Raw genomic sequence first — 18,725 nt, forward strand, 5'->3', positions numbered from 1 at the left:
TCCAACCTGAAGGTTGCGAGTTTAAGTCACCAAGGGAACAAAAGGGGTGGGAGCTCCTAGGGAGGGTAAAAAAAAAAAGTTACACATAATACCCTTGAATATGAGTTTAACTGACATTTATGTCTTTTGACTTTTTATGTGCATAAATAGACATTTAAATTTGTATAAAGTTAAACAAGTAAACATTTATGTCTTGTATTTTATTTTTTTTTAAATCAAACTTCAAGAAATAATTGTAGCTAAACTTGAAATACTTTGCTGATGTTAGATATATTTTAAATAGCGGTCCAAAAAGTGGTTACTGATGAACTTCAGCCATAATTATAGCAAGAAAAAAAGGGCCAAATATTAAATACTACAAGCCATATCTCCTGCAGCTGGCTTGAACATTCAATACCTTTTCTGATTCACCCTTAACTAGTGGTCTCAAGTTCGAGCCTCGAATATGAAGAAAATCTAGCTTGAAACGCCATCCGTGAATCAGTAATGTAGTGCACGATTCAGATTTAGTAGGTAAAAAAAGTTTATTCTTTCTTGATTTGTCAAAATAGACAAGTAAAAAGAAATAAATAAAAAGAAAAATTGAACAAGTAATTAGGAATAGAGAAAATATTTACTTAAGAGAGAAGTAAGTAAAAAAATACGATAAATATTTTGAGACGGAAAAGTAGTACAGAGTGCTTATGGGTGTCAGTGTTTTCCATCCTTCAGTACATTGAGTCAGAAATTTTTCAGACATGCTCCAAAACCAAACCAATGAAATACTAACAATTATACTAATAAATTAGTACTAATAGTGACCAAGCTGTCATGCATGTCTTCAAAATATTGAATTATTATTATACTCCATTAATGTACCTACATTTGTGACAGGTAACTTTTTCAAGATTCCAAGATCATGACATTACTGATTATGTTGGTTGTGACTTACTACAGTATGTTGTAAGGACATACTTTCTCGGTCCCCAATTACTCGTCCACTTTTAAAATGACATATTTATTAAGAAAATAATTATTAACATAGTGAGTTTATCATTTTAATTCTATTAATTATGAAGTGAATGAATTAAAATTTAAGATTAATTAAGGGTATAATAGGTAAAAAATTTTTTATCCTTTCTTGATTTGTCAAAATGTAAAAGTAATTAGGGACAACTATAAAAGGAAAAATGAACAAGTAATTAGGGACAGAGAAAGTATCTTGCTAGTATCTAGTACTCACACATTTGTTTGTCTTCTCTTGTTGAAATCATATTATGACAACGGATACTGATTACTTGAAACAGATCATCAGTTTGTTCGTACCTCGGTTATTTCACCATTAGATACTTGTTACTTGTGCAGACCATCTAATTCGTATCTCAACCATATGACCATAGGATACATGTTACTTGTACAGACAAGCTTGTCTTTATCTCAACCATTTCACCGTTAGATACATGAATACCTATATGAACCAACTTGTTCGTACAAGATCCTCGTCTATTTCATCATCGGATTACTTGTTACGACTGTCACTAGTACCTACAAGCTTGTTTGTATATCCTATACTATTTCACCGTTCGATACATGTTACTTGTACGAATCAATTTATTCGTACCTCAACTATTTCACCACCTGATATACATCACTTATGCATATCAGATTATCTATATCTTAACTAATTCACCGAAATACATGTTACTTCTCATCAACATAAATTCCAAGGAAGTAGATGCTAATATTTTTTTATATATAATTTTCACTCACTTCATTCACCATTCCACCTTTGTGCAATAAAAGGCTAAATGATTGAACATAAACAACACAGAAAATTAGTCAAAAGTGATTAATTAAATTAATGTTAGAGGAATTAGAATATTCTAAACTTCTTGTCCTATATACACAATTACACATACTTCATGAAAAGGACCGCTAGAAACAGTGGTGCTTTATTGTTTTTCTGCAATTACTATTTCCAAGAATTGAATGGAGCCCCATAAATTAACACCAACCAGGTCCATCATAATATATAATGAAAAAAATCTGCCTTAATAATTATGTTGTTGAGATTTTATAAATTTCTTATATTGTTCAGACTCTTTAAAACTATTAGTATGTGTCGGATTCTTTGAAACCTATTCATTCAATAAAATTTAACATGAGAGTGACAACATTTTTTAAAGAGTTCCGCTCGTATGTTGCTCACACTCTTAAGAATACTATTAGTGTGTCAACCATTGAATCATTCTGAACTTATATATTTTTAGATGATTTGATATGGATTTAATAATATTTTTGAAGATACAATGAGAAGGATGTAAAAGCATTTTTTTAAAGCATTCGACACATTTGTTGCTTCGACTCTTAAAAATATCATCGGATGTGTGTTGGACTATTTAAAATCTATGTTATTTTTTAAAAAAACTTATATGAATGCAACAATATTTTTGAAGGGCTCAAACACGTATTGCAATACTTGTATAAGAGTAAAAGCGGCACAATGCACTAAACTTCCACTATATGTAGACTTCGAGAAAAAACCGGACCACATAAGTTGTACCTAATATTTCTACAAGCGATTGTTTTCGCTGTGAGTATTCACCAAAAAAAAAAGTGACCATCTCACTTTTGGATACATAAAGTGTCTTTGGATGCTGTTCTTTGTCAGCACTCAGCAAGCAAGAATCTGACTAATTCTGGGAGGCCCCATGAACTCTTAACAGTGATTTTAATCTTTACAACATCATGAACCAAGCACAAAAGTTTGACACTACAAAAAAGGTGATATTCTTGTTTTAAACGGACTAAAAACGAAAGTAACACAAACAAATTGAAACGGGGAGAGTAACTCGTAAAGATCTCAAAGAATTGAAAGACAAATGACAATGAGTGGAAAATTTGTTCTTCATCAAGGGTCAAGCAAAATGCCTATTTTGTACTACAACTTAAAAACTTTTCCAGTGGAAAATGAGAACATTGCATAAAGTAGCAAACAAAAATATTGGACTACTGTACAATTCCCCTTGTGTTAGGTAACAACACAAAAGAGAACTCAAAATACCAAAAAACACAAGAGGTAAAAATTGCATTGTTGCCAATGCCTTTGTGTCCTCTTATCTTCATTGTTGTGTAGGCTCAATATCCTTAAGCAGTCCAACTACTTGATGCATACTTGGTCGTTTCGCGGGAACTTCAGCTGTGCATAGATAACCGATTTTCAAGGCATCTAGTATTTGTGTCTGTGATGCAGTTCCACGAATTTTTGGATCGATAACTCTTGATCCCTCGTTGTTCCTTACTAATCCTCTAACCCAACCAACCAAATTAGCATCATTGTGTTGTGGATAATCATCTTCAACTGGTTTTTTCCCGGTAATTAGCTCGAAAAGGATTACTCCAAATCCATACACATCTGACTTTGGTGTAGGATATTTAGGTGAGCTGCTCTCTGGATGAAGAAACTCTGGGGGAATGTATCCAGGTGAACCGCGAGTGATCTCATCCTCGGGTCCCGTGCCAAAAATTTTGGCCAATCCGAAATCGGATAGTCTAGGCTCCAAGTTCATATCAAGATAAACACTGCTAGCTTTGACATCTCTATGTATAATGGGAGGTGAACAACCATGGTGTAGAAATGCAAGTGCTCTAGCAGTGCCAAGCGCGATTTTGTGCCTAAATCTCCAAGTGGTTAACAATCCTTCAGAACCAACATTCTGAATACTGTTATTATCATCCTCCTCTTCCCACGTGTCTGTGCTCCAGTCTTCAGTAGTAGTTCGAATCCCGAGTGGCAAGTCATGAAGCAAGTTCTGCAAATTCCCATTCTCCATGTAATCATAAATGGCAATTCTTTGCTCACCAGCCAAGCAGTATCCTGTCAATGGAACAAGATTAGGATGTTTTATCCGGCCAAGATACTCGAGCTCTCTTGCAGCTTCATGGTCTGTCATAGTGGAACCATGAACAAGCACTTTCACTGCCACATGAATGCCACCTGGTAAAAAGCCTCTATAAACTGGACCAAACCTCCCTTCAGCTAACAATGTGCCTCGATCGAAATTAGAAGTTGCAGATAAGAGATCTGCAAATGTGAAATTCAACAGTGGCTTCTCGAAAATCACAACAGGCACTGAGTTTGCTTGCTTAACATCAGCAACCCAAGTTGTTGAATCAGTCTGGAATGAAAAAGGACCAGAAATAGTCTGTTCTTCCTTGTAAGAGTTCTGTTTAACCGCCCATATCGTGGTTTTCCTTCGACAACCAAATGCCAAGAACAGTAAACCAAGAAGCAGAAAGACCATAGAGAAAGTTAATGCCAAAGCAAGTTTAAGTCCTCTGTGTTTCGGAGCTTTCTTGTGGAATAGAGCTGGGTTGGCAGCAATAGGACATCCATTTGATGACCCGATAAAAGCCGAAAGGAGTGTTTTAGGGGAGAATTCAGTAGCACAAAGAGTTAGATTGTTGTAAGAAAAATTGAACCTTTCCATCCTTGGGAGTATCTCTACAAGTGGCAATGGGATATCACCAGTCAAATTGTTGTATGAAACATCAAGAACCAGGAGATTTCTATTGCTCAGCGGAGGAATGCGTTTACTAAGATGGTTTTTGGATATATCAAGGATTTTCAAGCGACTCAACGACGAGAGCTCTTGAGGAATTTGGCCAATCAAACTAGTTCCAGACAAATTCAGATACTCTAAGCTAGATAACATATCAGTTTGTGGAAATTCTTGATGTGAAAATCTATTATCTGCAAGATTAAGGTATAGAAGATTTCGAGCATTCTTTAATTCTCTAATGATCCCTCCACTAAGGTGATTCTCAGATAAATCAAGATAAACCAAATGAGACCAATTGAAGCTGGAACTGAAGTTTACCTGAGAAATGTGACCATCAAACTGGTTTCTACTCAAATCAATCACTTCCAATGGCCCCTCAAAAAGACCAACAACAGAACCCTTAAACAGATTGCCTGAAATATTGATATGAGTGATTGAACCCATTCTTGAAAAATCTGAATCTTTACCAAGAATCTCATTTTCTGCAAGATTCAAGAACTTGAGCTTGTGAAATGTAGAACCAAAATCATTAGGAAAACCAGTGAGTCTGTTTTCTGAAAGATCAAGGGATTCCAAAGAATGACAGCCCAAAATTCCAGAAGGGATTTCTGAATCAAACAAGTTCTTACTAAGATTAAGAGAATGCAAACTTGAAAGGGAGCTAATGGCATCTGGGATTTTCCCAGAGAAATTGTTGACAGAAAAGTCCATGATTTCAAGACCACCAAAATTGCCTATGTTACTTGAAAGGTCACCAGAGATATGGTTGTGTGAGAGGTTAAGGTACTTTAGTGAACCTAAACTCCATATATCAGAAGGCAAACCAGTGAGTTTATTGTTGCTCAGATCCAAATACTTAAGCTTTGTGAGTTTACCAATGGTGTTATCAGGAATCACACCAGATAAACCAAAACTTTTAGCTGTCAAATTAACAACATTTTCATCCTTGGAATCACATCCCACCCCTTGCCAAGAACAAAAGTGAGCTGAAAAGTTGTGAACTTTAGTAACCCCCATCTTTTGAAGAAAATCAGACACAAAAAATCCATCAGTATTTGGCTGTTGGCAAAGCGAAGGCCTAAAGAACACAGTCAAAAGCAGAAAATAACCAAGAATGCCTATTCCCATTTGTGGATAAGGCTTAAACTATAAAACTCAAGAGTGTAAAAGAAAGAAGCAAAACCCTCCAAACAACTCCAAAAATCTCCCTTTTTCAGAACTCCAACACCATTTTTACCACAACCCACAAAGCCAAAAGTTCAAGAAGAGTACACTATTGACTAAGAAAGCATAAAAATCAAATCTTTCTTGTGAGAAAATGAGAAAGATATGACTTCAACTGTAAAACTCAGAGAGAAAAAGAAAGAAGCAAAAAAATCCCTCCAAACAACTCCAAAAACCTCCCTTTTTTCAGAACTTTAACACCATTTTTTACACATAAAAGTTGTTCTACTTTCCAAGAATCAGCAAAACAAACACTTTCAGCAGAACCCCACAAAACCAAAAGTTCAAGAAGTATACACAATTGGCTCAAACTGCATAAAAATCCAATCTTTCTTTAGAAAAATGAAAAACAGCAGCTCAGAAGATAATGGAATTTCAGAGGACAACTAAGATTTTTGGGGTTTCTGGAAGAAAGAATGAATAATGTGAACTTACCTTGTCTGACCTCTGCATGAAAAAGCCAACAAAGAAAACAAACACCAAAACATAAATGCTTTGTCTCTGTGTTTTCAACTAGACAAAAGAAAGTTCAAATCTTTTTTCATAAAAAATGAAAAAAAAAAACACAACCAGGAGAGCCTAATGAAGCTAGTAAAAATCAAGAAACTTTATGGTAAAAATTGACAGTTTATGTGTTATGGTCAAATATTTGGGGGTTCATAAATGAGAAATTTTTGGGTTGGTGAAGTTTTGGAGTAAAGGTGTTGGATGAGAATTCAATGATTCTGCATTATGCTCATTCATTCATATCATCATTTTACTTCATAGCAAGTGGTAATACATACTTATGATCCTCTTGAGTCTTAATTATTATTAATATTATATTCTAAAGAAAATAAAGTAATTACTTTTGGCTACTTTAAATCAATATTTATTTCGTTGAAAATTTGTATGTAGTTACCTTATAGGTGATATGACTATTTATATATTTGAGAACATAGCGGACTTAAAGCTTATTATTATTTCGTAGAGGTAGAGAATATTGATTTTGAAACACTTTCGGTTTAAGTGCAGCAAAATTCAAATTCAAATAAAAATTGCAATAAGACAACAAGATGCAATCACCAAACACAAAATTAAAAGATTTAAATTATACAAAAATATTATAGGTTATAGGAGAATTTTTTTAAATATATACATGTTGAAAAATGTATTTTATAATGTTGATCAAAATTCACATAATTTAATTTGGAATGGGGAGTATTTTTTTTACACTATTTTTTATTATATAAAAAACTTTAAACTCTAAATTAAAATAGTAAATAATGGAAATCAATTTAAATAAATGGTCTTATCACTTTATGAACACTTTTGTCATAGAGTTAAAAAAAATAAGAACAAAAGACTTTCTAATATTAAAAGATGAGTTTTACCTAAACTTATTTATGGCTATTTAACAAGGAGAGATTTTCAATATTTCTTTACTAATTTTGGTCTTATATTCTTTTTGACCTTTTTATTTTTATTTATTTTTTATTTTGTACTTCAAATTTTGGAAGATCTATAACGAGCAATAATTGTGGAAATTTTGATTATTATTATCTTTTTGTTTGGATATTTTAGTATTTGATGTAATTTAAACAATTCCGTGAATAATTGCTTAAATTTTGCTTCTTACGTACCCTTAATAGTGGAGTAGCTTATTATAAAATTTATACTTTACTTCCAATAAAATAAAATAAATTATACTTTACTTTTTTATATTATATTTCTAATTATATTTTATTTTGTTCAAACTATTCATTCATCTCAAATTATTTATCGCGATTTTTAGAAATAGACAATATTAATTATTTTGTTCTCGTTTTATTTTTAGTGATAATTGGTCTTAAACTACAAGCATCTCACTAACATAAATATTTAATAAAAACATGTTATATTTGGGATATAAATGAGATTAAATTAGTCCAAATAACTTCTAATTACTTAAAAAAAAACTAAAAAAAACACGATAGATAATTTAATATTTTCTGAATAACATTATGAGTCATGGGATACGCGTGACATGCAAACAAACACAATGCTGATCAGTTCATCCACCTACATCACTAAATGCATCTTATGTAAATTTTTTTATGTGTTTTGTCATTTTATTCAAATATCTCTCAAAGGCCTATATGATTAAAATAATACAATTAATTTTGAGTTTATAAAATTATATAAAAATAATAAAGTTAACCAATTTTATTGGATTGTCAACTTACCACTATAAGTAACTTTAAGATTTCGAATTTAAAATTAGTGGATTCAATGGAAACAAGCAAATAAAATTGTACTTTTACTGTAACCCTTTCATTATTTAGATTTGGAAGATCATATCATAAGATTGAGATGTAATTTTATTTTTAATATGGTGTTATTAATTACCTTTATTACAGAAAATAGTAGGAATTAGTTAAAGGTAATTTCTACTATTGATGACCAACACTACACCTAATTCAAGCAAAAAAATTTGTTTAATATAATAACTCAAACTAAAATGGTAGTATATATATATAAAACTAAATTTTATCCAAGAAAAGCAAATAAATCAATGAATTAAATGATCTCCTTATTTGGTTCTTTAATCAAACTATAATGTAATTGATATCTAGTTACCATATATTTCCTAATAATTAATTACTTCTCCCACAAGTTTAATCCCATGCAATTAGTAAATGAAATCATTATCTTAATTTTCCTTTTTCATTTTACTTCACATTTTCACTTAATCAATTAAGATATTCCTGTCTTTCCTTCCTGTAATAATCCAATTAAAAAAAATCTAGTGAAATGCATTATCAAACACAAATTTAACTTCATTTTTTTTAAAAAAGTTTAATCAAAATTTATGTCCAAATGCGAACGAAGAAAGAAAGTGAAAATTTCATGAGGTATTTATTCGTCATTATTGTTTAACTTATATTTTGAAGCAACTTCAAATATGAGGTGTCAAATATGAATCTAAGTTCGAGCATTTTTATGTGAAGTTTAAGCAAAAATAATTAAATTTTAGTCATATATATAATTGATATGTAGTCATATATAACTAAAAATTCAGATAAAATAACTTAATTCAGCCACATACCAGTCGTGATTGATATGATTCGCAAAAATAATTTAACTTTAATCATACTTAAACTTTAATCATATTAATTGCATATCTATAATCAATCCAAAGTAAATAGATTTATATGTTTTTTATGCACCATAAATATAACTCAAATAGTGATATCAAAATCGAGTATTTCATTCAGTGTTTGGTATTCATATTGGAGTTTGATTAAATTCGAATTCGCATAAAAAAATTTAGGGGTTAAATCTCTCCCTAGCAAATACGACTCTATATTCAAAGGGATTAGAACCTGAAACCTCTAATTAAAAATGAAGGAATACATATGGAGCTCGATTAAATTCAGACTCGCGCTGGAAAGTATAGGGGTTATATCTCTCCCGAACAAAGACGACTTTGTATCTAAGGAGATTCAAACCCGAGACCTCTAATTAAATATGAAGAAGTACTTACCACCCACTAAGGAAACACATTAACTAATTAATTAAATTAAGAGAAGAAAACTAATAATTTAAACTCATAATTTGGCTGTTTTTGTACCCAACCCACTGACTATATATGATACTGTTTTGGTCTACAAAATATTCTCTGAATTTTGACTGACACAAATAAAAATTACTTTTAATTCCTGTTTGTTTGAAAAATTTAGCTCATTAAATACTAAAAAAATATTAGTTGAGTGTAAAATGAATTAATATATCAATTGATGAATATTGAATTATACCTAAAACGCGTACTATATAGTATCTAATTATCTATAATATGATAATAGCTTTTTTTGTGCCAACTATTTTTTTTTGGAGGAATATTAGACAGATTATATTTGGAATATAACTACTGGAATAGGTTGCTGTCTAAATATTTTATGTAAAATAAAACGAAAAAAAAAGCAAGGAAATATAATGTTGAATATCAAGTTGTCAAATTTATACCTTAATTTGGTCGGAAGCTAAGAGAGATTGGAAAGGTTTAAATAAGAGTGTGCCTAACAGACTTATTTTTTAAAAATAATAACAATGTACTCAGTGTAATTCCACAAATAAAGTTTGTTAAGGATGGTTCGTACGTAATTTTATTCTTATCTTATGAGGGTAAATACTTTGTTTTCAATAAATTCTCCCGCTTGCTTTGCAACATGATCCTCATACAGAGTCACACTCAATTTAAGTAAGGCATAACAAAATTACTATAAAAAAGAATGTAATAGTAAAAAAATTGTGTTAAAAATAATGGAGAAATAATAATAATCATTATATATAATAAAATAATTATAAAAAAGAAAATAACAAGTAATTGACTTATTTTTTGTTATTCTATATAATTTAAGGTTCAACTAATAATTTAATTTGATGTGACGGATTTATCCTCATGTGAGTTTTTACAATTGATCTACAAACAACAACCTAAGAACTAAAATTTATTATTATTTTTAATATAAAAAGAAACAGATCAATTCTTTATAGTATGAACACAAAATACATTTTCTTCAATGTCGTTTTTTTTCTAATTATAAAATGAATGGTGGAAAAAGGCTTTTTTTTTCTTTTTAAAAAAAGACAATAAGGAGAAAATATGGGTGAGAATTGTACTTTTATTGACTTTAGTTCCAAAAGAAAATGTCCCCCAACTCTATGTAGAGTGGAGTTAGTTAGTTAGTGGCGTAGTGAGAAATTTTAATAAATATATTTAAAATATAAAAAAATAAACACATAAAAAATTAACAAAATTTAATATTTACTATATAATAATAATAATAATAATAATAATTTTAATATTACATAGTTAACTTATTAACAATGAGCTTCAGATTAAATCCCTTGTGCACCCTAACTCGATCCTCGGTGTGACTTAGTAGTCATGAAGTCAATGCAAACAATAGATGTTAAGTGTAGAGCTATAACTTTGCCTACAGTTCGATACAATTAATAGGTTTATTTCAACTTACACTTGTATTTTTTTTTAAATCACTTTATATATACAAATAACTTATCAAGAACTCAATAAGCTGTATTTCTAAAATTCTGAATTTATAAATTTAAAATTGTAGCTTCGCTTCCGATCTTAATGAAGACAGAATATTAATTGATTTCCTCGTATTCATATAAATTTTGATGGACAAAATTATTCGATATTTGTATTGGTCGGAAAAGTCTCCCCACTTTCCAAAATCTTCTTGATGTTCTATTAATGAGAAGATGGTGCTCTCTTTTTTCACCTCAAATAGTAAACTTTGTGATAAGGACTTAGCCACATTGTGGGCTAAAAGGGGACCACTTATTATAAAAGTCATTAACTTTGTGGGCCAAATTAGACAAAAGAGCAAGTTTTGTGGTATATTTGTCACATCACTAAGTTAGGGATTGTGATTTGTAAGTAATGTTTGTTGTTCAAACATCATAGGTTTAGGTTAATATCAACATTTTTGGACTTTATTTTGTTCTTTAATGTATTTAGTCTTTGATTTATTTGAGTTGTTTTGTACCCCACAAGCCTAATCATTCCACAAATGTCTTTTTTAAATCTTGACTATTGGTTTCATAATTGGTAGTTTAGTCCAATAAAAATGTTTTTTTTTAAAAAAAAATAATTAGTGGACATTAGTCACATTCTACAAATAAAAAAATAATTGTAGTATGAGGAGAGTTAAGAGTACTACTTACCTACGATTCTATTTAGTAATTTTTTTTATTAAAATTCAATTAATCAAGATGAGGCACATGAGGTCGATCCATGTTGATTCAACTCAATAATCAAGTATAACACACATAATAAATTTAGCGATCAAAGTGATTTGAATTCACCATTTTCGTATAATTTAAATAATTGCAACCATAAAAGTTAGGAAAGAAAAGAAGTTAGATCAAACTAGACCAACCCACTTGGAGAAATCAGATGGCTCGTAATCCTAAGCTCGAGTAGGTTTCACTATTTCAAAACATGATTAGATTAAATTGAGACCCATGTTGAGATTGAATCAACCGCATTAAACCTAACTTTATCAGGTCTATTTATTTCAATTTGACTCAACTATAAAGTATATATAACACACAACACATGTATAAATCACGAGTTATATCAAATTTCACGATGAATTCTTTACTATCAATCTCTATTCAAAGAAAAAATCACTTCTATTCGTTCTCAGTCAGTACTAACACCAAATCAACAATAAATGAAAAAAAAATGTCTTACATATTTCGATTTCTTTCTTAACCATCAACAAATAATATGCATTCTCACTTAAAATTTACTTGCTCAAATTATATTACTTGATCGAGAATATGAATATCTAGTGCGGATAAATATTTACGACCCCACCCCCACCCTCTTCCAAAGGATGTGGGTGGGTGAATTTGATCGAATGTGTGAGCACGCCAATACCGACAAGGGAAAAACTAGTGGGGAGTTTAATGATTTGCATTGATTGAGGGGACGAGATGAGTAAAAAGAAATCAATCAACACCTTTTTAAAAAATTATTATTTGCTTTCATAGTCCCCACTAACATAAATAATTACAATTTCTATCTTTAATTATTAATTTTTTTAATTATATAGTTTCATTCATACATTATGTCACATGATATTGTTATCCTAACGTATTCTTCACACCACAGCTTGTCTATTTCCTTTCCATGCAATTTTCATCAATACCACTTTATTAATTAATTTTTTATTTTATTTGATACTTGTATTAAATTTGATTAATTAAAATGTTTATCAAAATTTTTTATATAAGAGATGAACCACTCGCTAAAAAATAATAATTGTACACTAAATTCAAATTCGAGACTTGAGATTAAGAATAAAAGAGTGCAGTACACTCCACCAAAAACTTGTCAATACTAAGCAATTATTGTTATTTTTTGGTCTTCTATTCGGTATTTGGTATTCCTATAGAGGTTTGACTTGAATTCGAGTCGAAAAATTTCAAATTGAGATAACGCCTCTCAATAAAGATAATCATATATTTTGAATTCGAACACAGGACTTCTAATTATGTATGAAGGAGTACACTCCATCACAACTTATTGGCCTGAAAATTTGTTCTTGTTATTGTTGTTGTTGTGGAGGGGGGAGGTCCATTCAGTAGGAGTATCTAAATTTGAGTGTAAAGTGTTCCCAACAAAATAATTGTATACTCTAAGTTCGAACACAAGATCTATAACTAAAGATGAAAAGATATACTCCACCACAACTTATCGGTATAAAACAATTATTTTATTTTATTTTAAATTTGATATTCAATATTCATGCTGAGATTTAATTAAATTAGAATTTGTGTTAAAAAATCTCACATAAAAAATAAAATACTTATAACAAAAACGATTTATAATCTGAACTTAAACCCAAAACATGAAGGAATCCACTCCATCACAACATGTTGGTATATATGAAGCAATTAATTTAGTTTGTAGGGTAATAATAATGTACCAACATATTATTTGCCATTACTTTTTGTACACTAACATTAAATAAGTTTCTGACTTATGATATACTGTCTGTTACTCCTATTAAGTATAGATATGTATATACTATTGTTAGTTGTTCTATGAAATAAATCTTGAAGTTATGTTTAGCAACTAAGAAAATTAATTTGGGCAATTAATGTTGTGATATGTCTCATTGCCTTATCCCTCAAAAATATAATAATAATTTAAAGAACAAATAAATAGATAAAATTGCAATTGAAATTTTCTGTATGAATTAAAAGAGAGAGAGTTATGTTTTAATTAGAGAATGACTTTTGGGATTCTAAAAGGGAAAATAGGAAAAGGTGAGGATATAAATTGACAAGGGTAAAGTCTTTGTTGTAAATGTTTTTTCATTAGTAAAATATTTAATTGTAATAAATTAAGTATTATATTTTTATAATAAAATAAATAATTTAGATAAGAAAAGGCCAAAAATAGGAGAAAAAAGATAAAAATAGAGGTCATAGGGAGGTGTCACATCATCTTCACTATATTTCTCCTCTCGATGCGCGAATGATATTAAAATATTATTTTAAGTACTTTAGATTGAAATGTCTTGTTCTGACCTATTAAATTATATTATCTTTTAAAAAAATCAACTATGTGTTCTCAATATGAAGCAGAAGAGGAAATTTTCAGTAAATTACGTCTTTGATTTTCATATGAATAGAGACAACGAATCATGTTTTAAATTATTAATATTGATTTTATTAGCTTATCACTTGATTTAATATATAATTGTCAAAAGTTTTTCTTATTAATAAAAAACAAATGTATTTTATTATTCGCATTTCTTCAATTTAAAATTTATGGACAGTAATATATGTATGGTCTAGTTACTTCATCATATTTTCAAAATTTATGGATAGTTATATATGAAGAATGCAGTCAATAAATTCATTAATAAAATTAATGATCAATATAAAAAAAAGGTGAAGGAAGCTTAACATTATATACAATTATAGGAGTATATATAAAAGAAGTTAAGGAGTTATAATTCAATTTCAACTCAAATTACTTTTAAATTCGAATTCAAATATTATATCAATTTCTTAAAAGAAAATCTTTCTATTACTCTTCTTAAATTCAAAGCTTAACATTATATACAATTATAGGAGTATATATAAGAGAGGTTAAGGAGTTAGAATTCAATTTCAACTCAAATTACTTTTAAATTCGAATTCAAATATTATATAAATTTTTCAAAAGAAGATCTTTTTATTACACTTCTTAAATTCATATTTTTTTTCTTAGAAGTTAAATATTTGATATTAGTGAGATAATTTTAAATTTTGTATGTTCCCCCCTTCCCCCTCATATATCTCCCTTTCTTTCTTCTTTCTCCTTTGTTCTTTTGTTATCTTTCAAAAAAATTAATTTATTAATCTACGTTTTCTTTTCCTCATTTATACTACTACTACTTACTAAGAGTTCTCCATAATACTAAATTTAAATATATTTTTTAATATCTGAAAATAATAAATTTATGAAATTGTAAGAATTCTAAAAGTAAGAGTTCATTTAGAACTCTTCTACTGTGGCATTTGTTTTTAAACTAATGGTTTTTTTCTTTCTTTTAAAAAATCTAATGTATTTTTCAAATTCAAATATATTTTTAATCTTTTAATTCAATCTTTTATTATAATATTTATTAGCTATGTTTTAAAATTGTCAAGTGGCTTTTCAATAGCTTGTCACTTGGATTAACCACATTGCAAGCTACTCTATATATATATAGAGAGAGATTAATAAAGATGTCGGTGACAACAAATGGCAATGTAGTTTCTTAAAAGGTATAGATAGAGAACACATGGAGAATGATTTCTCCGTAGATCTTCCTCAAGCGTCAAAATTGATATGGATAAGTAGCTATTCGTTTTTTCGGAGATCATTTTCGTCGTAGATCCATAACTAGGGTTTATATATATGGATGATTCTAGATTAACCATTTATTTCTATTCAGATGATGTTGAATAATGATGTTTGTGTTGTAAGGTGATCAAAATAATCGTTCGTTAATTCTATTAGTAATAGAATAGCGATAGATTATAAAAATTACTATTGATTATGAGTTATTTAGCGGTGAAATTCATAGTAAATTTTGATTTTATAGATTTTGTGATATTCTCTATTCAGAAAATAAAAGGAAAATATTGATATAGCATAACAACTTATAGACTTAATTGACAATAAATAATTTATTTAAATTTTTTAGCGATATATATATTTATTTGACATTAAATAACCACATGTTTTTCCTCAAAGACTCATTGGGTCTAATTTTATTAGAATAAAAATGAAAGTACATGTGGGATAGCCAAAGTGCTTGAGCCCACTTCATAACACTTTTTTTTAAAAAAGTAAAAATTGGTATTTATTCATGTCTTTGCAAAATCAAGAAAATAGATTTACACCTCCTTACACCACCATGGGCAAAGCCCAATCCTAACTAGCCCAAACTAAAATAAGAAACCATTAACCAAAAACAGAAAAACAAATAAGACCCAGGTCCACCCAATCCAGATATGAATATATATACATCCAGATTTTCTCAAATAGCTCATCGACCTCCACCCTGAAGTCTCAAGGTAGGGTTTCCCAATTTGATCTCCTCATTCTTCTTTGTCCCTTCGCCGCTTTCTCCTCTTCTTCCCTTGATTTCATAATTTCATTTCCTCACCTGAGAATGTTGCTTCCTGTGACTAATCCATTTCTCCACCTTCTCTGGCTATAAATTATCAACGTGATACTGATATTCCTCCTGATTGCCGATAAATCAATTAACAAGAATAAGTATTTTATTTTCTGAATTTGTCCTCCTTTTTGCTATTGACTTCAATGTTCTTTTTCAGTTGTGTTTCAGATTACATGAGTTGTGCTTGTTTTTTGTTGTCGGATCTTTTCTAAAGGAGGAGAGCCTCTTCATTTGGCAAGTCTTTTTCCTTATTTTTTTTCCTTTTTTCTTCCTCTGATATTTGTTCACTATCTTCCTACAAATGGTCATGTGACAGAGTGCAAGGTTAGCTCTACTCTGCCGCCCTTTAAAAGTGTTGATGGCTTCCTCCAGGTTTAAAACTTCCATTCTTGACTCCAGATCCAACCATTTTGTCGAGTCCTTTTTGTTGGCTTAAACAACATAGGCTAGATATAATTTCTCTTTTTTTGTTGCCTTCAAGGCCTTTGTAAATTGCTCTAATTTTTTCAGTGTCTTCCTCTCCCTCCTACACAGTTGCTTCAAATGAATTGAGTCATCATTATTTGGACATTATTTAATATATTGATAGATGGATTCATGAATAATAGACAATGTAAAAGTGTGCTTTGCAATAGATGCTTAATTAAATATTATTTTTTTTCCCAAATGATAAAAGTTTAGCCTTACAAGCCCACTTCAAACCACATAAATACTTAAACAAAATAAAATAAAAAGTGAAAGGACTCAAAAGCAGTAAAAAGAAAAGTGAAAGAGAGACATCCAGCTCATCGACCTCCACTCTGAAGTCTCAAATCCGCTCCTACTCTTCTTAAACCTCAACATCACTCAAACGCTAATGACTATTTCTTAATTATCTTCGAGGAAAAGGTATGCTTCTGAACATGATCTATTGTTGTTTTGATTTGATCAAAAAATTATTAAGTTGTAGATCTGTGGACCTTATCTCTTACTTTGAGTTGTTTTGTATCTTTTTAGCTATTTTTCATCCAAATATTAGTTCAACTGGATTGAATCCAATCAAGGGATCAATACCACTTGTGACAGATTTTGTCGATCTCATCTTCAAAAATAATCTGAGAAAATGATTTTAACATTAAAAATTGAACAATACTCACTTTATAGAAGTACTTTTTTCTTGTCCTAAAAGAACCAGAACTTACTCTTTAATTGTTCATTTTCAAGAATCAATGGAAGATCCAATAATGGATGAACGGAAGAGTTGATGGTTTCACTGCTTGGTGGTATTCTGCAACTAAGAAAAGTCCATTTTTTGAAATCGATTGTTTCGTCGATTGAAGGTCTAAAATTTAATGATATTTTTATTAGTTTCTACTCCATTAAATGAGACTTTCAATGACCATTGAAGCATCCTTCAATTCCTTTTCCATCCGAATGTGACTGGCCATTAAAAGTTTCTTTGATGGCGTAGAAACTAATCAAAACAACTTTCAATTTTAAACCTTCAATCGATGAACCAACCGGTATTAAGAAATGGGCATTTCTTTGTTGTGGGATTCCACCAAGTGTTGAAATCATCAACGTAACTCTTCTCTTTCATCCACCAATGGATCTTCCATTAATTCTTGAAAATAAACAATCAAAGAGTGAGTTTTGATTCTTTTAGGACAAGAAAAAGTATTTCTAGAGAGTGAGTATTTGTCCAATATTTTAAGTAGAAACTTTTTTCTTAGATTTTTTTTCTACAAGAAAATGAGAATAGTTGTTGCAAATGGTTGATGCAAAGTGAGATTTACTTGTCTAAGATTTATTTGTCCTTTTGTGAGTATCAACTTAAAGATTATACCTTGAATAAAATGAAGGAACTAAACTTTTTAAAGGGTTGTTAAAATATAATAGTAAATTTAATTTATTGCATATAAATAAAACTTTTCACCTATCTACATAGTACCTTTTGTGTAAAGTGGTATCAATTGACACCTTTCGAATACATGTGGTTCTGTCATTGATGATGATGAATATTATTTGAATTTTACGTGCATGAGCTTTCGTGTAAGGTTTCAACATTCTTTATCGTGATTTTATGTACCACTCATTCATTATCCTACAGAGGGTTTCGTGAAGGTATTGTAAGAAAAAACGTTTGAAAGTGATATCAACATAATATTTATGGGCTAACACACACGAAAAACTTAGAAAATTAACTAATTCTTGTAAAGAAAATCCCCTAAAAATGTCGTAAAAATGGTAAGATTGTACGTACCATTCTCCCAACTCGCTATGGAAGGTTCCAAAGGGTTTTGCAATCTGGAAGTCATATCACCCCAATATTCATGTGTGTTATTCAAAAAACTAAGAAAATCACCTAATTCCTATAAATTGGCTCATAAATGCTCAAAAGTGTTGTAAAAATGGTGACACTATACTAACGCTCCCACAATTCCCTACGGAGGATTTCATAAAGGTTTTGCAATAAAATCGTATAAAAGTCATATCACCATTATATTCATGAGCTAACATGCACAAAAATTGAGAAAAATGGCTAATTTCTGTAAATTGTCCCCTAATGTCACAAAAATGGTGAGACTAGAACTGCTCCCCAACTACCTACGGAGGGTTTCATGAAGGTTTTTCAAAAAAAATCATTTGAAATTCATCTCACCACAATATTCATGGGCTAAGACACATGAAAACCTAAGAAAATTGTCTAATTCATGTAAATTGCCCACAAAATGTTGTAAAAATGGCGAGATTGTATGTA

General features: G+C 29.9%; 1 protein-coding gene across 1 annotated transcript; it reads right to left on the reverse strand.

Annotated features, from left to right (window-relative positions):
* Positions 1-2,868: 2,868 nt before the first annotated feature.
* Positions 2,869-6,538, reverse strand: LOC125824301 (probable LRR receptor-like serine/threonine-protein kinase At2g24230). The gene has a single exon (XM_049503650.1). It carries the CDS (start codon positions 5,667-5,669, stop codon positions 3,102-3,104), a length of 2,568 nt encoding a protein of 855 aa, XP_049359607.1. The 5' UTR covers positions 5,670-6,538; the 3' UTR covers positions 2,869-3,101.
* Between the last annotated feature and the right edge of the window lie 12,187 nt (positions 6,539-18,725).

Source organism: Solanum verrucosum, unplaced genomic scaffold (genome assembly GCF_900185275.1).
Source record: "Solanum verrucosum unplaced genomic scaffold, falcon-dt-bn FXZP01000022.1, whole genome shotgun sequence".
NCBI lineage: Eukaryota > Viridiplantae > Streptophyta > Magnoliopsida > Solanales > Solanaceae > Solanum > Solanum verrucosum.